Source organism: Brienomyrus brachyistius, unplaced genomic scaffold (genome assembly GCF_023856365.1).
Source record: "Brienomyrus brachyistius isolate T26 unplaced genomic scaffold, BBRACH_0.4 scaffold73, whole genome shotgun sequence".
Taxonomy (NCBI): domain Eukaryota; kingdom Metazoa; phylum Chordata; class Actinopteri; order Osteoglossiformes; family Mormyridae; genus Brienomyrus; species Brienomyrus brachyistius.
This window is the reverse complement of record NW_026042348.1, coordinates 159008-181869: the sequence shown is the minus strand read 5'-3', so window position 1 is coordinate 181869 and position 22862 is coordinate 159008. Positions and strand designations below refer to the sequence as shown.

General features: G+C 42.6%; 2 protein-coding genes across 28 annotated transcripts in view; both read left to right on the top strand.

Moving 5' to 3' along the window:
* LOC125726509 (zinc finger CCHC domain-containing protein 3-like) overlaps positions 1-22862 on the top strand; it is a 421979-nt gene that overhangs the window by 280203 nt on the left and 118914 nt on the right. For 4 of the 26 annotated variants that reach the window (XM_049002906.1, XM_049002933.1, XM_049002902.1 and 1 more), the window contains exons 1-2: positions 8854-10493; positions 10709-10764. The gene's annotated coding sequence lies outside the window, so the exon portion shown is untranslated. The other 22 variants (XM_049002913.1, XM_049002912.1, XM_049002914.1 and 19 more) reach the window with 19 other exon arrangements.
* On the top strand, positions 13983-17260 carry LOC125726516 (uncharacterized). Of its 2 annotated transcripts, none has more exons than XM_049002939.1 (3): positions 13983-14016; positions 16582-16772; positions 16945-17260. In XM_049002939.1, exons 1-3 carry the CDS (start codon positions 14009-14011, stop codon positions 17256-17258), a joined length of 513 nt encoding a protein of 170 aa, XP_048858896.1. In that variant the 5' UTR covers positions 13983-14008; the 3' UTR covers positions 17259-17260. The 2 variants fall into 2 exon arrangements, with proteins under 2 accessions (XP_048858896.1, XP_048858895.1); XM_049002938.1 differs by lacking the exon at positions 13983-14016 and adding an exon at positions 15448-15621.

The following is a 22862-nucleotide window of genomic DNA, read 5'->3' as shown; positions in this document are numbered from 1 at the left end:
AGTTTGCCTTCCTCACAATATACTTTTTTCTTTTGGATTTTGCTCTTCTGACACGAAAATTAGCCTGAAATTTAACCATGTTATGATCACTACTGTCCAGTGGTTCTAAAACCTCTAATTTTCCAATCCTGTCCTGGTTATTAAAGAGAACAAGATCAAGAATGGCATCTCCCCTGGTAGGGATGTTAACAAACTGAGTAAAAAAACAATCCTGTACCACTTCCACCATCTCGAGTTCATTTACAGAAGAGCCAGAGACTGTGTCCCACTGTATCCCTGGTAAATTAAAATCACGCATAACCACCACATCATTTTTATTACTCATAATCCTGATGTCGTCATACAACATTCTGCTTTCCTCTGCAGCTACATTAGGTGTCTATAACAAACACTGACAATTAGGCCATTTGAGTCTTTAGCATCTATTTTAGCATCTGTCATTTCCGTACTGGGCATCTTCCCAGTGGGCTGAGGGCTACAGGGACCTTCAGAATTCATTATGCCCCCCCCCCCCCCCCATTATGTACTGGGGATCCCAAAGTGGGGGGGTGGGTTTTAGTCCCACCTAAGATGACTCCTTCTCTTTATCATATTGATTGTTGCGATGAACCAAGGCAGTAGAAAGTGTAACAGGAAGCTTCATCACCATACCAGGTCTGAGGCTTAGAACGGCCATGTCCTCTGCTGGGTCTCACTTTGTCTGTGGCCAACAGCTTTTACCTGCTTGTCATGGTTAAATCAGGCATCGCTTGAGGAAGGCTCATGCTGCACCTCACGGGGGCTTTATAACCTAGGGGTCTCTGAAAAGAAGCACTAAGTACCATTATGTGTGTCCAGAGCCCCTTTGCTGTTTAAAGTGGACACACTAAGAAAAAACTCACACAGCCCCAACTATGCAGCAGAGTGGCGCAGAGGAAGTGTGCTGGGCCCATAACCCAGAGGTCAATGGATTGAAACCATTCTCTGCTATGTTGTCTCTCTTTTCTTATGCCAAGTTTAAGTGCTTCACAGCAAATTGCTGATCTTTCCTTCATTAAGGCTCTTATCCCCTAGTGTTCAGAGGTTTTCTTAAACTTTGTCATCTTACTCTTGGCCCAGTTTTGCCCCCCTTTCCTCAGCTCTTCTTTGAAACTCTGCTTCTAAGGTCAGCATCCCAGACACCTTTTCACTGATGTTGATGACACTGATAGAGATGGTGAAACATGGCACCAAGATAGAAGAATGAGTGAAGCACCAAGTACTCTAAAGTGTGTTATGATACCCTTTGCTATTTAAAGTAGAAACACTGAGGAAAGACTCAGCTGGTCATTGTTCTACTACCTGCAAGCCGATCATTAGTGCATCTCCAGCCAACCGCCTCTGCTGTTTTACAAAATTCACAGCTAATAAGCTCAAAAATTTGTCAGACTTTTTCCATTTTCTGTTGGCATTTAAACCCCTGACCGCTAGATGGCAGTGTTGTAATCTATCTTCAGCCATCTGTCCACTCCAACGTAAACAGAGTCAAAAACCAAAATGGCAGTGCATGCGGGAACAGCGGCCCGGAGCTTTTCAATGCTACGCTTTTGTTGTGTAATATCTGACAATGTGCTACTGGTTTCTTTGCTTCTAGCACCAGAATTTTTTCTTTATTTTTATTCTTTTTTTATTTTTGGTGTATGTATCTTTAGCTTTTTAATGTATTTTATCTGTATTTATACTCTGTAAGTGTTAGTCTGTAGTTTTATGCTTACTATGGCGTCTACAGGCTTGCTCCAAATGACATCTCATTGTATTTTCACAGTGACAATAAAAGCATCTCACCTTATCCAAGGTTGGAGGTTGGATAAGGGCGCACCGCTAAAGTTTAGCTTTAGCAAACCTAGCAAAGACTGCTTCATTACAGGATGCAAGACGGCCAGGCCCACGGGCAGCCTGGCCCACTCATTTCTGATTGGTCAGAAATTACACTGTCTCTCAGATCTGATTCATTGACTATTTCCTCTATGTATTTCTGCGTCGTCGTGCTCCGTGAAAATTAGCAACAATTTTGTACCAAATTCAATACAGGAGAGACTTCATGCTAATCTGTAGAAAATAATCTGAATAACCTATCAAGTCAAGAGCTTCAGGATGAATGATCTAAATAAAAAGGTAAAAGTGAAAGATTTTGCCTGACTTTCTCCAGCTTTGTCTGAAACATCATCTCTATCTTACAAAGGTGTTAAATACCGTTATATCATTATGGAAGGTTTACTGTTGATCACTTGAGATTACAGTCTTCATGTGCGTCTTTTTATTCATATAAACCCTCGTCTTTAATGTATAAGAGCAGGGTATCTGCAGATTCTTAAAAAATGTTACATTGGATTTTCCAAAATTAAGGCCTTAAATATTTTTTAAAATGACTAGTAGTCCTTAAATCCAGAGTTCAAAGGTCTTAAAATACCACAGACCCAGTAAACAAGATTGCTATATGTTTTTCTGGTAATCTATAAAGAATTTGGTGAATTTCTAATTGGTGTTTTGCATTTTTGTGTATGAGATCGGAATGAGCGGAACCGCCAACATTTCCGTTGTGTTTGTGGGAGGGGCGCTATTTCAGGGACGCACATTAGCAGTTTGTTGCTAGTGGACACGTCATTCAAGTAGAAGTGCAAGTTTAACGTTAACTGGGTTGGATAATCCGACATTTGCGACATGGTTAAAAGCAGTTCCAGGTAATAGCTATGAGACCCCCTGTATGCTGTGCAAGAAGCTTTTTAAACTTGGTTCAGTGGGAGTTAAAGCTGTAGAGTCACATATGCACAGCGTGAAGCACAAAGCTGCTGCCATAACCCGCCAACAGGCGCCTGCCATTTCTCAGTTCTGTTCCGTCTCAACAGTTTCTCAGACTTCAGCTCCATCTCCGAACCCAGCAGCGACCGCCACATCAGTTACAGTAACAGACCTCAGGACTACCTTTGGGTCCAGCGCTACCCTCCAGGCAGAGGTACTGTGGTGCCTGCACAGCGTAACAAGACACCAATCCTACAGCGCTAATGAGGGAGTTGGGGATATGTTTCTGTGTGTCCATTCATTCCTACATAGAGTTTTAATCCCGTTTACATGAAAAGCTGTAGTTATATTGCCCCTGACAATTCCAAATTTCTATTTGCAGCAAACTGACAACCCGAATAAGCCCAGGACACTGGAAAATACTTCAACAACGTGGTAAAGTGGGTTTCAGTTTTTTATGTTGTTACATTTGTATGTTTTCCGACTAGGAAATCGCAATAAACTTCACGTGTGGTAAAGACAAAACAGCCTATTTCACAAGATTTGATTTGGCTCCTGACATCATTAAACTCCGCGTGGCCGATGTCAACAGTGCCAGTTTTACTTTGATGTTTGATGAGACCCTCAACCAAACAACTAAAACCAAGCAACTGGACCTGCATGCTTGTTACTGGAAAGAGAATCAAGTCCAGTCCAGATAGCTGGGATCCCAATTCATGGGTCATGGAACACCTAAGGATTTACTACATCACTTTAAAGTAAGTTATAAGCCAACACTAATATCTAAATCTAAATACCTGTAGTCCAACTATAACTGTTTTGTTTTGAAATGATGCATTATTATTATTCTTGCATTCGTGTTGGAATCTGTAACAGAGAACACATTTTATTTTTCAACTGGAAAATGTGTAAATCTAAAAAAAACAACACACTTTTGAAAATTTCACAATAATAAAATATGACTTTCCCGTGCAGCAGTTCTAAGTTTTACTTGTTGTGATCGATGATCACCTAGTCTATATATGCTTGATAAATGACACTCAGTTTTCAGCTGCTTTCAGTCTCCATGGATGGACCAAATGTAAACTGGAAGTTTTTAGAACTGCTTCATGAAGAGCAGCGTGAGCAGTGTGAGGGCACTCAGCTGATTGTGGTTGGGAGCTGTGGCCTTCAAACCCCATATAATGCCAGCAAATGTGGTTTCTCCTTATGGCAGCTAGAGGAAGTTTGAAAGTCATTTGTATTCTCTTCCATAGTCTCCAGCAAGGAGAGAGGACTTCACTGCTTTTACTAAATCTGCAAAATTTCCACTTGCATCCTGTAGCCACCGATGGCTTAAGCTTACCAGTAGCAGAGAGCCCTGGAGGTGTGGCCGTCTCTGACCAGGTACCTGGATGCAGTCAGAATGAGGAAGCTACCAAATCCAGGAACTGCATCGTTTGACACCCTTGAAGCTGCTCAGACAGACCCCTCATTTTCGCAAAGCTACATTTCCACATTTCTGCTATCACCAGGACCTTCACTCCTTTCTTGACAAGATATCAAACTGATGAACCAGTGATGCCATTCTTAGCCACAGACTTGGCTGAGTTGATGAAGGTAATATCCTAGCATTGGACAGGTTGATGTTGCAAATTTATTTCAGTGTGTGTACATTTCTCCCTGAACATAATCTGTCCTCAGGTTAGTGTTTTACCTTTTATCTAATCATGATTAATATCTGATTAATATGAATGATTTATTAATTATATACAGATACTCACACCCACACATCCATCCATCCATCCATTTTCCAAACCGCTTATCTTACTGGGTCGCGGGGGGTCTGGAGCCGATCCCGGAAGCAATGGGCACGAGGCAGGGAACAACCCAGGATGGGGGGCCAGCCCATTGCGGGGCACACTCACACACCAGTCACTCATACACGCACACCTACGGGCAATTTAGTAAGTCCAATTAGTCTCAGGACTGTGGGGGGAAACCAGAGTACCCGGAGGAAACCCCACGATGACATGGGAAGAACATGCAAACTCCACACACATGTGACCCAGGCGGAGACTCGAACCCGGGTCCCAGAGGTGTGAAGTAACAGTGCTAACCACTGCACCACCATGCCGCCCCAGGGTGCACCTTGACATGAGAAATTACAATGGGAGGCAAATGGTAGAGGAGCTAGACAGTAGTGGTTACATCACCAATGACAAGTCCCCTCCCACCAGGATCAGCAGGGACCATATGCTGAGACACCAGGGTACTAAAGGGCTTCGAGTCCCAGGGAGCAAACATAAATACTCATTTATTGGATCAAAGCATCATCCATCCATCCATCCATTTTCCAAACCGCTTATCCTACTGGGTCGCGGGGGGTCCGGAGCCTATCCCGGATGCAATGGGCACGAGGCAGGGAACAATCCAGGATGGGGGGCCAGCCCATCGCAGGGATCAAAGCATCAGATAAATGTAAAAGCATTAATAAGATATTCCTACAGAGCAATTTCTAATAGACATGGCAGTGCCCTAACATCTCATGTAATAAACCCTTTGGCATCATCTGCTGCCTTATTCAGCCTAACCCAATAGTCCAGAGGATCCTCCCTAGCATCTGACTTGGTTGAACAAAAATCTGCTGGAGGCATCCCAGAATGCACAGTCGAATAAGAATGCTGCTTCAGGACACTAAGGACTGCATCCACATCTCCAGTGACAGTATCATTACTATGCAGCCATGCTCTGACCACATCTCTGGCACATCCCATCAGTCTGCTTGTGCCTGCAGTAGGGATGGGTGAACCTAAGCATTCAGAGGTTTCCCCAGCAGATAGACTATTTGGCATCTTAGAGAGGGCACTGAGGTAGAGATTGGTAAACAACTTCACAATATTATTCTTAACCTGCCAGATCTGGATTATCCCCTCTGTCAGAAATCTTGCAGGCAGAGCCCACTTGAAGCAGAGCCGAGAGGTAGGGCTACATGTTAAACTAAAGGCAGAAAAATACTTGCTTTTCATTACACACTTATGTACGTATGTACAGCCGCGGTCCGTATCCTGTGTTCTTTGCGTCGGTTTTTGTGCACGTACTCAAAAATTAACGGAACGTATACGAAGATGCAATACCTGCGTAATTTATAGGGGGCAGTGTTGCGAGATCTGCACTCAACAGTCAAGATGTCCACGTTTGAGGACCTGTTGATTGAGCAGGTCCGCAATTATCCTCATCAAAATAACATGTAATAATAGATGGCAAGAGATTTCAAACATCCTGAATTTTTATTTGGAAATTTGTAAAAACAAGTGGCAACAAGTGCGAGACCGGTATGTTAGAGCGCGGAAAATGTTAGTCGCGAAACGAAGCGGTGATCCTGCTGACCTGATGTTTTGCCTAGCAATTATCCACCGTCTGGACTGGATGAAGTGTCACCTCAACCACAAAACTACTGAAACTAATTTCCCTAGAATTGACACGGTAAGTGTTTTTTTTACTTATTGTTCGGAATAACATCCATCCATCCATCCATCCATCCATCCATTTTCCAAACCGCTTATCCTACTGGGTCGCGGGGGGTCCGCAGCCTATCCCAGAAGCAATGGGCACGAGGCAGGGAGCAACCCAGGATGGGGGGCCAGCCCATCGCAGGGCACACTCACACACCATTCACTCACACATGCACTCCTACGGGCAATTTAGCAAGTACCCGGAGGAAACCCCACGACGACATGGGGAGAACATGCAAACTCCGCACACATATAACTCAGGCGGAGACTCGAACCCGGGTCCCAGTGGTGCGAGGCAACAGTGCCAACGACATGGGGAGAACATGCAAACTCCACACACATGTGACCCAGGCAGAGACTCGAACCCGGGTCCCAGTGGTGCGAGGCAACAGTGCCAACGACATGGGGAGAACATGCAAACTCCACACACATATAACTCAGGTGGAGACTCGAACCCGGGTCCCAGTGGTGCGAGGCAACAGTGCCAACGACATGGGGAGAACATGCAAACTCCACACCTGATGAACCAGTGATGCCATTCTAAACTCCTGCACCACCGTGCCACCCCAGACTTTAACTTGATTTATTTAAAATATTCCCTAGAATTGCGTATACTAAATTCAACCCAAAAAAGCGAGTGCAAATTATTACATCATTTAATTTGAGTAAATTCTACAGTTTATTTATTTGCAGTTTACGTACTGAATTACAGTGCATTGCAGCATTTTATCAGCAAGGTTCTCATAAATATTGCCCTACTTTCTACAGTATTGTACTATTTTACTGATAAACAGTGTTACTGTGATAATTTCACTGTTTATTACAGCAGGGGTGCAGATTGAACCCACAACCCTGGAGGTGTGAGGCTACAGTAGGAGCAATGGGCCACTATTACTGTGAGAAATGATGTATTTTTAATCATACACTATAACTGATGTGCCGCTACACCGCTTGTGTATGCTCTGCACCTTGCCTTTCTCCCTTACTTGTCTTTCTTGTTCTCCACACCTTGTGAGCTTCAACATGAGCTGATTGATTGTTTTTCATAAGGCCCCAGGTTAGTTAGGTCCAGTCTCCTGGAAAATCACTAGAATGTGTCCTTGGCTTTGGAAGCTAAGAACACCTTATTTTCAGAGAGAGTCCTGTAATATTTATTTTAATAAATTATTTTTATTGATAAACCTTCATACTGATAATCCTCTTTTAGTGGTCCTAAAAAAACATGATTTAAGACACATTTCACGATTCAGTAACCCTACTTGTCCAATAGATGGCAGTGTAGTACTTCGACTAAGACGTGCTATGGAAATTGCTGGTAAAATATAAAGCTCGTTTTCCATTTTAAACGTTTGTCTGACTGAAATGCCCACATGTTGTACATATGTTATTGTACTATACGTCTAACCTTCAGCGTTATATACCACACCTACCTCAGTTATCTGCAGCAATAAAATATGGATGTGTAATTGGACAGCTGCAAGTTAAGTTGTAGAATCGATTATTTTTCTAAACGTTTATCTGTCTGATTTTACAGTAAAGTATGCATGGAGGCATGGTACAATAAGGTGTGAATAAGTTGAAAATATACATGAAATATAATAAAATAATAAATATTTGTAAACATTTAACTAGATAAAGACAGCTTCACAGTACTTATATAACCCGGCACAATTTAGAATATCATCACGGCTCCCTGGAAATGATCAGTTATCATTATAGTACAAATAAGCAGTTATCCAGACATCCCAAGTCTCCCGCATATTGACAGCGGCTCCCTGATGCTCCTAAATTAAAAAAATATATATTCCGGAAACTAGAGCAAGCAAACAAGAGCATGCACGCGAGACAGTAGCGCGCACGAATGAGCAAGTAAATGAGCTAGGAATGAGCGAGAGAGAGAGAAAGAGAGAAAGAGAGAACGTGCGTATGTGTGGATCCCTATATGTGTGACTCTTCATGTAGCCAGTGCTAGACAGACAGCATCCTGGTTGGTTTACTTAGCCATATAAGCCAATCATATTTCAGTGCGGGCGGGCTTTTATTTAACTCCTAGAGAACCGAAGGTATCGGTTCCATGGAGCGTCACGGCGGAGGGAGAGTGTCTCAAAAAACAAAAATATAAAATGCATTTCACCACAGACTACACAAAAACGTGTCCTTGTTTAATAAGGATGAAAAATAATGACAATGTTACGCGCTGAACTGTTTGCAACAGTGATTTCAGCATTGCTCATGACGGTTTAAACGACTGTAAAAGGTACGTCCAGGTGAATTTAACAAGTGTCATTTAATTTTCTGTATTATTCAGGTAAACACTGGTTAGACACTTGGTTAGTTGTCATGAAAAGACCAAACTCCCTGAAGGCTTTTGTAAAGTAGCAATGGAATATAATTAAGGAATTTACATATAGTAAAAGAATAATCTACTTATTGTCAAAATATATATATATATGAGGCAATACAGAAATTATGTTCTGTAAAATTAAGTTTGTTGAAAGCCAAATAAATTGCCGTGCATAGGATACAGTGAAATGAGGTTGGTAAGAGCTTTTTTTAACGTAAGTACTACTAAATCTCATTATGGCGGCGCGCGTCAGTCAGACGTAAACACGCGAGAGTCTGACTGCGGTCAACGACGTTGTGTGGCGCCAGCGGCAGGCGGTTGTCATGGTTACTTTGCCACAAACCGGCCGAAGTTCGCGCCCTTTGAGTAAGACATGTCCGGCGTTCGAGCTCCGGCAAACAAAACCAAAGCCGGATTTATTTAGATAATTTCTGCTTAAACTTTATTAAACTAATACATGTATGTTCCGTGGTAATTTTTGTACTTATCGATGTAGCTGGGTTTCGATAGTTTAGAAGTTAATTGCGACTTTTTAGCTGGTTAGCTAGTTCTTGCTAGTTGGTACTAGCATTGCACTGTGTTTTCGTTGGTGTACCTCTGGGTTTTTTGTGTCTGTTAATCTATTAACTACTACAGGGAAGTTTACATCGTTTTTGATAGTGAGTCAGACATACCTGTGTATTAATATGTTTTTCGGGTTGTGTGATTTCCATACATGTATATAGTTGCCACTTGGTTTACCATAGCTTGGTGTTAACTACAGATCTGATTTGGGATTCTGAAATTGCCCTGGCGTGCAGCACATGTCACACTGTCTTCTGATTACTGGTTGCATTTACAACATGCCACATTATATATAAGTCACAGTATTTTGTGTGTCAGGTATAGAGATAAATATTATTTTTTAGGATGAATTCAGTTAAACTAATTGAGAGTTAGCTGTAGTAAGCTGCCCTACACACAAACGCTGTGACCCCAGAGGTGAGCTGCTGTTCACCCAAACGCCCTGACTCCACAGGAAGGCTCACATCCAACTGAACACCGTGACCCCAGAGCTAAGCTGACATGTACCCAAACACCCTGATCGCAGAGTTAAGCTGTCATCTACTCAGATGCCCTAATTCCAAAGGTAAAGCTCTTATCCAACCAACTGCATCCAACCAAGCGCCTTGACCCCAGAGTTAAGATGACATAAACCCAAACACTGATAAAAGAGGTACATTTTCATCCACTCTGACTCCTTGATCCCAGACGTAAACTGTCGTCCACCGAAACACCCTGGCCCTAGAGATAAGCTCCCAAACATACAACCGGCCCAACCACAGAGGTAAGCTGCTGTCTATCCAAGCACCCTGATCACAGAGGCAAACCACTGTCCGCCCAAACACCCTGATCCCAGATGTAGGCTGCCATCCACGCAAACACATTGTTCCCAGAAGTAATCTGCCATTCACCCAACCATGCTGATCCCAGAGGTAAACTACCTTCCATCTAACCGCCTTGTTCTCTGGGGTAAGCTGACATTTACCCAAATACCCTGATCCCAGAGGCAAGCTGCGGTCCACCCAAACACGCAGACCCCTCAGGTAAGCTCACATCCACCCAAATGCCCTAACCCCAGAGGTAGGCTGCCTGTGACCCAGCCCCCTGACCCCTGAGGTAACCTCGCTTCCACCTAAACACTCTGATCTCAGAGGCAAGCTGACATTTGCCCAAACACCCTGATCACAGAAATAAGCTGCCATCCACCTAAACGACCTACCCCTAGAGGTAAGCTGACATCCATCTAACTGCCTTGATCCTAGGCTGCCCCAGTACGTCTAGGTGGTGACAATCCATCCTACAGGGTTGACATGATGTGCTTTCCTGAAGCACACAAAGGACACCTCGGGTTTTATGTAAGTTTGCTTTCTTTTTCTGTGCTTGTGTTTTATTTGGTTTGGATTTTATTTAATGGCATGTACAGAATTTACTGAGCACTTTTTTGATGTTGATCACTGTTAGCACATATTCATCAGTATTAACATTATTAACATTTTATTTTATCTGTTGTGCTGTTTATTCTGTGATTGACCTATTTTGTTCCTAAGGTTACTGCTTTTATGTGTTTTAGGAAGGTGTATGACAGTGTTTTAGCCCGACCCTTGTGCAGAGGTCGGAAGTCTGCGGGTATGTTCCTTTTTGAACTTTTTCTTTTTGTCTTAACTTTTTATTGGCATGCATATAAGGTAACATTTTAATTGTTTTATTGGCCATGTAATTAGATTTTAATGGTGTATAATTGTATTTGCTGGTGGAATTGCTCTTTTGCCTGTTTTAAGGGTAATAGTTCTGCAGGTAGTTCTATTTGTTAAATGTTATCCTTAAAATTCTTATTGTACTGGGTTGGCATTGATTTGCATGGTGTTTCAGCCTTTTAGATTGTGATTTTGTGTTAATGCAAGTAGTACAAGCATAATATTATTTAAAAATCGGCGGGGTGCAGTCTGCGGGTATCGCTTCTTGGCCTTTTGGCTAAGATCAAGTGGATTTTACTGACTTTTTACTGCTTTTTTACGGACTGCGTCGGGTTTTTTAGAGGAAGGCACGGTGAACCTAAGGCGTGACCAGCAGGTGGCTTGACCGCCGCTGCCACGGGGCGACCCGTGCCTTCCTTTTTAGCCTTTTATCCCTGCTTTTATTTCTGTTTTTAGTAGGCTGGGGATCCCGCAGTGGCTGGTGGCTTGTCCGCCGCCCTGCTGGGCGAACTGGTGTTTTTATTTTTAGCTGGTTTTATAGTTTAGCTCTGCTCGACTCATCCCAGATTGGCGGGCGGCGGGACCACGGCGGCGGAAGGACTCTGCTCCAGCGGCGACGTCGGTGGACCTTCCCGGATGGCAACGGCCGGCGGACCATCGAGGAAGCCCTTCAGCGGGCCGTGGCTGGTAGCAGGCGGGGGCCTGCGGAATACCGCCCGGTTCTGCTGGAGGGCTGAGGGGGAGGTGGGCACCTTCCCCGACCGGCTGGCCTTCATCCGGGAGGTGGCCTTCGAAGCACTGGGCCTTCGTATTCTTTGCGTACAGCGGAATGGCCCCTTCCGCTTCTTCGAGGTCACCTTGTCCACCGACGAGAGTTACACCAAGGTCCTGGAGCGGAGCAAGGAGGGGGCCCAGCACCCCCTCCTCGGACGTTACAACATCGAGCCGCTGTGGTGGCCCGACAAGCAGGTAATAATGGTCCATTGTTTCAACCCGCATGTTACCGCCGAGGCCGTTTCCCAATTTCTAACAAAGTATGTGGACCTCCTTCCTGGCCACAGGGACATCCGGGATGAGCTGGGGATCTGGACTGGCCGACGCCAGTTCCAGGCCCGCCTGCGCCATTAGCGTCCGTTTTAGCCACCCCCCAGCCTATTTTACTCTACAGGGCAATAAGGCATACCTTTTTTATTCTGGACAGCCTCCCTTCTGCCTGGCAGTGCCACAGCTTTGGACACACCCTGGAGGGATGCTCAGGTCACTCAGTACTGGTGCCCCTCAAGGATGTGTCCTCTCCCCACTGCTCTTCTCCCTCTACACAAATGACTGCACCTCCAGGAACTCAGCTGTAAAACTCCTGAAGTTTGCAGACGACACCACCGTCATTGGGCTCATTCAGGATGGTGATGAGTCTGCATACCGGCAGGAAGTGGAGCGGCTGGTACTATGGTGCAGTCAGCACAACCTGGAGTTGAACACTCTCAAGACGGTAGAGATGGCAGTGGACTTCAGGAGACATCCCACGACACTGTCCCCCCTCACCATAGCAGACAGCCCGGTGTCTATTGTGGAGACCTTCAAGTTCCTGGGCACCACAATTTCCCAGGACCTGAAGTGGGAGACCAACATCTCCTCCATCCTCAAAAAGACCCAGCAGAGGATGTACTTCCTGAGGCAACTGGAGAAGTACAGTCTTCCACAGGAGCTGCTGATCCAGTTCTACACTGCGGTCATTGAGTCTGTCCTGTGCTCCTCCATCACTGTCTGGTATGGAGCTGCCACTAAACAAGACAGGAACAGACTGCAGTGGACCGTACGGACAGCAGAAAGGATCACCGGTGCCCCCCTGCCCTCCATCCAGGACCTGTACCTCTCAAGATCCAAGAAAAGGGCAGGAAAAATCATCACAGACCCCGCACACCCTGGACACAGACTTTTTGACCTGCTGCCCTCCGGCAGACGTTATAGAAGCCTGCAGACCAGCACCACCCGACACAGGAACAGTTTCTTTCCCCTCGCCATCTCCCTCCTAAACAGCTGAACTGTCGCACTGCCAAACACCTTCAGCACTGCACTGCACTTTATGTACACTCCTTGGTATATATCTGTATATATTCTGGTATCTATTCTGTAATCTGTTTTTTTTTTTTTTTTTTTTTTCCTGCTTATAAGATTTAGATTATTTTATTGTACTGTTCATTGCTCATTTATACACACATATATATACTATGTACATACATACATATATTTATATTTTTTATATTTATTATATATATATTTATAAATAGAATAAACATATTATTATACAATATGTACAAACAACACTTACATACACCTGTTAACACTTGTCTTATACTGTAGAACAATCCATATTCACAGTCATATTGTAACTGTATATTATAGTATTTACACTTGCTCTGGATATTGTTCATTGTATCCTTACACACTGCTGTTTTGTTTTTTGTTTTCTTTTACACTACTTGAGAGACAACATCTACCGGAATCAAATTCCTTGTATGTGCTTGCACATACTTGGCCAATAAACACGATTCTGATTCTGATTCTGATTCTGATTCTGATTTTATCACAATGTTAAAGGATAAATATATTATCAACCTTTTAGTCAGACAATGTGTAAAAGGCTGAAACTGCCTAGGTTTACTACTGAAGGAAGGGATTCGCCTGAGTTCACCCGAAGTTCACGGCTGAGCATTTTTAAAAAACCAAGTGGAGCTGCTCGCGCCACCATTATGTTCAGCCGAGAGACCAAACGGTAAAAGAAATGATGGACAAACTTGTCACCTAGGGGTGTGGATTAAGGGAAAAAACAATTATTGTGAATGGCTGAAGGAATGATGATGCTTAAGTGACAAGATATTGTTAAATGATAAGAACTTATAAAAATTGATGTAAAACAGTACTGGACACACTTTTACGTGTCCAGCCTTGGTTGTAACTTTATTGTTGCAATAAAGACTGAATTCTGGATACTGCACAAGCGGACCTCTGACTTCTGATTTGGCGGGGAAGGAGAAAAAACCACGACAGCATCTCACTCAAGGGCGCTGATTGGCTGAATTCATGTTGCTATGTGCGTATCTTGTCATAGAAGTTCTAGAATTTTCAAGTATTATATAACTTTGACCTATCACCAGTGGAGCTCATTCTTGATCAAGATGGCTAGGTAAGTGGTAGACTTCTATACAGTTCTGAACTAGGATTAAATATTGGCACTTGATTTTTGAGTCCCCCACAAAAGAATTAGCGCAGTGATGGGGACGGGGGCAGGGCGTTCCTGGGTTAACACTGATCAACCGGCTAACATTGACTGCTAATGACAATTTGCTGAACAAGAGGGCAAGGTGGTCTTCCACAATGCACTGCTACACTGTTACTTATACATTTTGGTACTTGGGGAGTGGCAAAGAAAAACCAGTTTTAAACTTTTTTGGCGATTTCTCTCGAAATAAAATCAGTTACAGATTTTCATCCATAATCATCGTTATCGTCAACGACATTTATTTTTAGACAAAAACGAGACGATATCTAAATAAAAATGATTTTGCGAGACCTAAGACTATGACGAAGCGTATTAACACTTTCGTCAACAAATAAAAACGAGAGGAAAATGTTTGCCAGAGACGACATACAATCAGAACTAATGTAGTTCGCATAAGGCAGGGGTATTCAGCTAAAAGTTAAAGAGGTCCATTTGGAGAATTTCTTGAAGCGAAGGTCTGGAAGATCATAATGTCTAACTCTTTAGTGTGACATATTAAGTATCCTATTAGTTGTATCAACATTGCATGTAATCAAAATCTAACTATCAAATTAATTCAGTACAATTCAAAGACTTTTTGACAATATTTATTGTTACGTGACATAGAGCTGAACATACATGTATGAGTGCCGATATGTTTTATAATGTTCTCTCATTTACTAGGTTTAAAATGACAAAAGTTTTAAAAGTATACAGGACTGCATTTCAAAATTAGATAAAATAAAGTGCTTAACTTAAACCGTAAAACCTTAATACAATCGTTTTTATGTGATATATTTTACTGTTCATGGATTTAAGTATTGGTTTCTATACTGTAATTCCACACCGGTAATTAAATTAAAGTCTCGTTTTAATATAAATACATACGAACTTATCACTTCAATCGCAATTAGAGTAGGATATGGGCGGTCTTATTATTTCGAAACGTATGTAGAAAATGTATAAAACGTGACATGTTCTTCTTATATTAGCTTTATATTTGTCGGAGTAACAACGCAAACGGAATGACAAGCAGTTTCTGACGAGAACAGCGTATTTTACTTTTCTTTTCAAATAAAACGCGGGGTTGCCAACTTCGGCTAGCTGGCTGGAGTGAGATTTTCAGTTCGAGTTGTCAGCACACATATGTAACAGTTCGTACCTTGTAAATAGTCTGCTTTTGTATTTAACCGTGTAAATTGGACGCAATTTTAGGTGTATAATGGAATAATGTAGTAAGATTTCCGTAATATGTCCTGCGCGACTCTGAAAGCGTATCATGCTAGATGCTTAAGATCTGGCAACCATGAAAACTTACGTTTTTTTTTTGTTTCAACTGATTTATATAACATATAACATTACTTTATACAGTTGTTAAAAAGCGGAAACTTCAACGAACATGAAATCACCTGAAAGAGAGGTTTTTTGGCTCTATATACTCATAAAATTGTTGCCTTGGGGTAATTATTTTGATGTTGAAAATGTTCAAATGGAATGGTTGCAATTCCTGCTTCTGATAGCCGTTGAGAGGTATGTTTTCAATGTTTGGATTTTTTTTTCTTGATAATGGGTATAAATCCCTTATTGGTCTTTTTTTTTAAACATATTTGAGAATTTCAGGTGAAACATTTAACAGCGAACAATAGCAAATAGAAATATTGCAAATATTTATTTTAATATTTTTATTTTAATATTCAGAGAGAGCAGGCCAGGTGGCACTATAGCCTGTGCACTTTTTCTTTATTTTTGCACTAATGGCATTACTGATTTTAGTTTCCAGGTGAATGAACATGTTTATGTTTCAAATAAGAGTGAAATCTTTGTCACTGTGCACTGCACAGTCAGACCTTAACACCGATCCTTAACATTGGTTTAATTTCATTTTGGTGAACATAATGACTTTCAGAAATCGAAGGGAAACTTTAAACATTATTCTTTGAACTTTTCATTTTAGTCGACTAAATCAACTGGTTTTACTCAACTGTAATCTTATGAAATATAGTTGACCAAAACTAAAATATTTTAGATGACCAAATTATCACTGAAACTAAATTACATTTTAGTCAGAAGACTACGACTAAAACTAAATAAAAATTTGTCAAAATTAACACTGGTTCGTATTAAGTGGATAACTTTTGCCAAGTGATACATTTTATTGACCGGGGGAGGGGGGGCGCCACGAGAATTAATACCATACAGGAGAATGCTCGGTATGCCATATGCTCTGTATTTGTATTTCCTGTAGCTGCAGTGAGTATATTAGCATTATTGTTCATATGTGTACTGCCACTATAACAAGTACGTATATATACGTGACAGTAAAACTTTCTGGGCATCTACATTGATAAAACTTAGGTGATAGTACTGTTTTGTTATTAAGTACAATTATTAGATTGAACCGGCTTATTTATTTGCTCTTTAAGAGGTTTTTACTGTTGTCTGGTGTGCTGTAGTGCAACCTGTCTGACCGATACCTTTTTCTCCTCTCAGCACTAGGAGAATGGAGAAAGCAGTGGATTGGACAGATGACAAGTACTGGGCAGCCTGGGATAAGTGGGATGAGGTGATAGATTGGGGAGATGAAAAGTCTTCACCCACAACACCTCCCTCTATCCAGGCTGGCACCAGCACTGGAGACGTGGATGTTGGGGTGGAACATTACCAGCAGCCAGTATTCAAACGTATGTATTTCAGAGCTTTTTTTTAACATGAGTTGGAGACAGTCTGATCATAATTGGAGTTTAAAAAATTGGTCGGCACTATGAAAATGATTCTCACTGATTGAATAACAGCAGAATAGTTGCTGAAATTATATTACAATGTACAATAAAGAGAAATGTTTCTGTGCAACAGGCCAGCAAAAGAAACTGGTTTTGAGGATGCAAATTCATCTCAGTGTGCAGCCTCAGCCTCAACATGTGGTCCAGAACGCAAATGACAGGGAGGAAGAAGCCCCAGTTCTGTGTAACATGTCATCTTGGAGGGAACCTGTTACTCAGGAACAAAGGGAGTCAAAAAGGCATAAGGACCCATTCTCCGTGCCTGGATATGAGACCCACCACTGGCCCAGAGAAAGATACTGGTCGCGACAGCCAGCAAAGACAGTCATTGATGAAAATATCATCCTGGGCTTCTGCAATGGCCTGATGGCTTTTTCACTGTCATGAAAATTATGAATTTTAAAACTATTTATTATGTAATAAAAATTTCAAGCTAATGCTGTCTCAGCCAAATTCTGTCCTCTATGTCCATCAATAATGCAATGAAAAAGAAAATATATCAAGCATCTCAGTAGATACTGACTGTATTGAATTGCACTGGGATAGTGAATCCCTGGGAGAAAGTTAGATGTAGGCAGGGTTTCATCTATTCTGTTATATAATCATGTGTGACAAATTGCAGTAATGGAAAAAAATTATCCTATTAGAATCTTACATACCTGGATCATGTCCCCCCTTAGTCTCCTTTGCTCAAGGCTGAATAGATTCAGCTCAGCTAACCTCTCCTCATAAGACATTCCTCTAAGACCAGGAATCATTCTTGTAGCCCTACGTTGAACCCTTTCAAAGGCAGCAATGTCCTTTTTAAGGTAAGCTGGATTTATGAATTTAACGCTATTGTGCATTTAAAACACACAAATAGTTCAAATCAGCAGTTATGGTTTTAACGGTAAGGTGACCAAACCTGCACACAATATTCTAGGTGGGCTCTTACCAAGGAATTATATAATCTAAATATCACCTCCCTTGACCTAAACTACACACAGCTAGAGATGTAACCCAATATCATACTGGCCTTTTTAATTGCTTCCCCACATTTGTGAGAGTGGGACATGGCAGCATCAACATACACACCAAGGGTAGTCTACCATTTTGTCTTAGATTATAGCTTCCATTACTTTTCCAGAAGCCTATAGTTTGATGGATTACTTCTATCCTTTTCAATATGGGTGTTATATTAGCATGCTTCCAATCAGAAGGTACCACAACAACAGATACAGATTTATGAAATTATTAAAGGTCGACAAATAATATCCCTCATCTCTTTTAAAACTATAGGTAAGATGCTGTTATGATATCCTGTCTAGGGTTGGAGTGTAACAGTATTCACGGGAAAGGGGAATGGGATAAAGGGACAAACAGGGTGAGGGCAACAAGGGAACACCAGTGGACAAAGGGATATTTTTTTGTATTTTATTCATACACAATACTGACACTAGGAACTAAAACTGGGCCGTCACTGGATCTTCCAACAGGACCATGATCCTAAGCACATGTCCAAATCAACACAAAAATAGTTAGCTGACTATAGGATGAAGCTTCTGCCATGGTCATCTCAGTCCCCTGACCTGAACCTCCCTGGGATCAGTGGAAGACTACAACCACTTCCTATACAACGACTTCCTACAGTGGTGGCCAGGAGCACCAGTGCCAGGGATGAGCGCCCCAGGAGCCGGGCAGCGTGCCTTCCTGGGGCAACCCGATGGATCCAGCACAATCCCCTCATGACTCCACCCGGAAGAGTGAGCGGACACACTCCACTCACCTACAGTAGAGGGGAGCTTCTCCAACTGCGGTCGTCTATCACCTCAAGGCCGGCAGTTGCTCTTCCTCCGGAGTTTCGCCTGAGGAAAAGAGGTAAGTGAGGAGGTGTACGCTCCAAGCTGAGGAGGAGACTCTTCAGAGCACCGCTACTCCCCATCATACTGGCTAATGTATGTTCACTCCAGAATAAAATGGACTTATTGCATGCCAAGTGTCGGGTGGAGCGGTATCACCTATGTTATTGCCCTGACTGAAACCTGGCTTGATGACACCATCTCAGACTCAGGTTATTCTCTCCAATCAAATCAGGTTATTCTCTCCAATTTTATGATCTGGCGGACTGACAGGACGTCTCAGTCAGGTAAGAAGTGGGGTGGTAGGGTCTGCATCTTTGTCAACGAGCGGTGGTACACGAATATTAAAGTACACCGCATTGTTTGTACACCTGACAGAGATGCTGATTCTATCTGTACGCCCCTTCTACCTTCTGCGGGAATTCCCTACTGTAGTAATTAGCTGTGTCTACATTCCACCAAGCACCAACACCAAGGCAGCGGCGGAGCTAGTGTGTGAGGACGCCAGCTCCATGACGGCAAGATATCGCGACGCCCCGGAGTTACTGCGAGTGATTTTAACAACTATAATCTCAACGCTGTTTTGCCATCTTTTCATCAGTATGTGGATATTCCCACTAGGAAGCTTAATACTCTGGACTTATGTTACAGTAACATCTCTGACGCCTTCATCGCGCGTGTACATCCTCCACTTGGCCACTCTGACCACAATGTTGTCTTCCTGCTACCTCACTGCAAACCAGAACTGAAGCGCATTAAACCGCATGTGCACCTGGCCACCCTCTGGTCGGAGGAGGCAATTGAACGACTATAAGGTTCACTTGCATGTACAGATTGGGACATTTTCCAGGGTGATCAGAACCATAAAGTTTCTGTAATTACAGACTACATCAAGTTTTGTATTTATTCCACTATTCCCACCAGAACTGTCTGGAGATATCCTACCTACAGACCCAGTATCACTTCCCATGTTAAGCACAGCTTGAAGGAAAAACACAAAGCATTTCTATGCAAGGACTGGTCTTCTGTCCAGTCACTCAGTAGACAAGTAAAGAATGAGATAATCAGTGCCAAACTCAAATATAAGGGTTGGCTGGATCAGGAGTTCAGTACAATGAACACCAAACAGGCCTTTTGGTTACTCACTGGTCAAATACCCTACCATGACCTTCATCCCATAGGCACTGATCTTACAACTTTTGCTGACTCCTTAAACTCCTTCTATACAATGTTCGATAACCAGGACTACTCTGCTGTCTGTGAGGAGCTGCTCAATGGCCTTCCCTCTGATGATCCTACAAACCCTCCCTTTACTGTAGAGGACATGAGGCAGCAGCTAAGCAGATGCAAAGCTGGCCAGGCCGCCGGGCCTGATCGTGTACCAGCTAAAGTTTTGAAGCTATTCGCCACAGAACAAGCTCCCATCCTCCATTCCATCCTGTGAAACTCATATAGATTGGTGATCATTCCTACAATTTGGAAAACTTCTACCATCGTCCCGGGTGCTAAGAAACCTCGTCCCTCTGAGCTAAATCATTACCGGCCAGTAGCACTCACATCGATAATAATGAAATGCCTAAAGAAAATTATACTCCATATCATCCAGCCAGCTGTCAGACCGCAGCTGGACTCAGACCAGTTTGCCTCCTGGGTGAAGAGCGGAACAGAGGGTACTGTAGTATGTCTCCTCCACTCCCTTCTCCAACACCTTGAATCTCCAGGCACCTTCGCTACTGTCCTCTTCATTAACTCCAGTTAAGCTTTTATTATCATTCAACGTCACCAGATGATCAAGAAGCTTCTTCAATTGAACATATCCCCATCTCTCATCCGTTGGGTCCATAATTTCCTCAGCAATAGACCACAGATTGTAAGGATAGGCACAGCCAGATCAGCAACTGTGATCAACAACACTGGACCCCCTCAAGGGTGTGTCCTCAGCCCCTTCCTCTTTACACTCTATACCAATGAGTGCATTATTTTTCTAACTTTTTCAGTGTGAGATGAAGCTACTTCAGAAAATGTCCATTTTTTCTAACCCTTTTCACAAATATTTACAAGGGCTGCCAATAATTGTGGAGGGAGCTGTAGCTTCTCTAGCTATATTTTTATCAGTGAGCTCCCTTGCCTGCAAGTTTTCTTTTACATATTCTGCAGCACCACCTCCCTTCTTGCTTATCTGCTCCCTACTATGTAAATGATTCTCACTGACTGAACGACATTGAAATAATTGCTGTAATCATGTTACAGTTTACTATGAAATGTTTCTGTGCAACAGGTCAGCAAAAGAAATGGGTGTGCAGAGGCCTAACAGTGAGGATACGTAAAGACCACCATCCTCAGCCTCAGCAAGTGGTCCATCAACGTCAAGCGGATGACAGTGAACAGCAAACCCCAGTTCTGCCAACCATAGTTACCCCATCAGCTTGGAGGGAATCAGTGGCTGAGGAGATGAGGAGATCCACGGGGCGGAAGGACCCATTCTCTGTGCCTGAGTACGAGATCCAGCACTGGTCCGGAGTGAGATACTGGTCACGAGAGGCAAAGAAGACATCTGTAAATGAAAAATCCATTCTGGACCTTTGTAATGCCCTGCAGTCGTTTACTCTCTCTTGAGGGGGAGCATTATAGATTTCTAAGGCTAACAGGATGTCCAACACCCAGAATTGTATTTAAACCTTTAAAATTATAAAATAAGTTCAGTCTGATATTGTGTCAGCCAAATAGTGTCATCAATGTGCATCATAAATAAAACACATAGCTTATGGTGGACCTAAATTTTCCAAACAAACCAGAAATCATATGAATCATGTCAGTGTACTTTGTACTGAATTGCACTGGTATAGTGATGTATGCAGGGTTTCATCTATTCCCTTACATAGTCATGTGTGACGTATTGCTGTAATGCATTTTTTTTTTAAACTCCCCATTCATTTGTGTTCCTGCCACTCTATAGCTGAGTACAAACATCAAGTGACAAAGGCATAGCGGAAACTCAATTGCCGCATTTGACTGAGATCCAGTGATGGATGTCATCTTCTCCTGGACTGTGAGTGTTAATGTCTCAGCCCCAAGATGCATTTTACCATAGATTACACAGATCCATTCATGTCACTTTTGCAGGCTTGCTTATAATTTGCTGAGCTTCCATTGTGAGTCAAGTGTCCCGGTCATAAGCTCAGGTCTGCCGGTTGCCCCACTGGCCAAACGCCCACGGCCCTGACTTTCTGAGCTGGATATCGTGGTTTTAAGTCCCATCTGGGGTGATTCTTTTTTTACTTTTCCCTGCTGCCTTCTGCTTTGTGATATAATAAATATTGCAATAAGTTTCTTCTTCATATTCAATTAATCAAACTGTATGAAAACTATATTTGCAGCAATTACAGCTTTGCAGTCCTTTGCCATTAGAGCTGTCCGTTTATGACAATATTAGGGGAAATTTCAATCCTGCTATTCCCAGAGGTGGGACTGGCTTGGTATTTTCTCTGACCTCACGGTGAAGCTGGTCTCACATGAGCTTGATAGGCTGGAGATGTGATGATTCTGTAGGCCAGTCAAGCAGGACAGTTCTCTGGATTCCTCATCTTTCACCAGTGTGCTTTGAATCAGCCTTGCTGCTTGATAGAAGTGCTGACCACAGGGGGTGGCATGAGTTGTAAAACAGAGCGGTAACCTTGCTGGTTCATTGCACCTTATACTCTGTGTAAATCACCCACCTTACCAGCACCAAAGCAGTCCCATACCATTTTACTCCCTCTGCCATGCTAGGCAGAAGCATGGCAGTTATTCTTAAGTTGCGCTTCTAAGGCCAGCATACAAGTTGTATTTTCCCTGTTGTAAAAAACATTGGTAGAGATGGCACAACAAGGCACTGAAGGTTTGAACCTTTTTTAACCATTGTATTGAAAACTGGTTCACTACTCGAAGACACAGTGTACATGGGTGACATTTCGTGGTGAAAGTACCACTCCTGACTATATATATACATGTATGAATGCATTTGACTGTGTGTGTGTGTGTGTGTGTGTGCAAACTGACAGACTGAGAAAATGAATTCAGAAGTTTTGTTTTGCTAAAAGTAAATTCTTTTTTAGAGAAAATTAGTCACAAACGAAAACTAAAGAAACTGATGGATTTTTCTCTCTTTTCTATT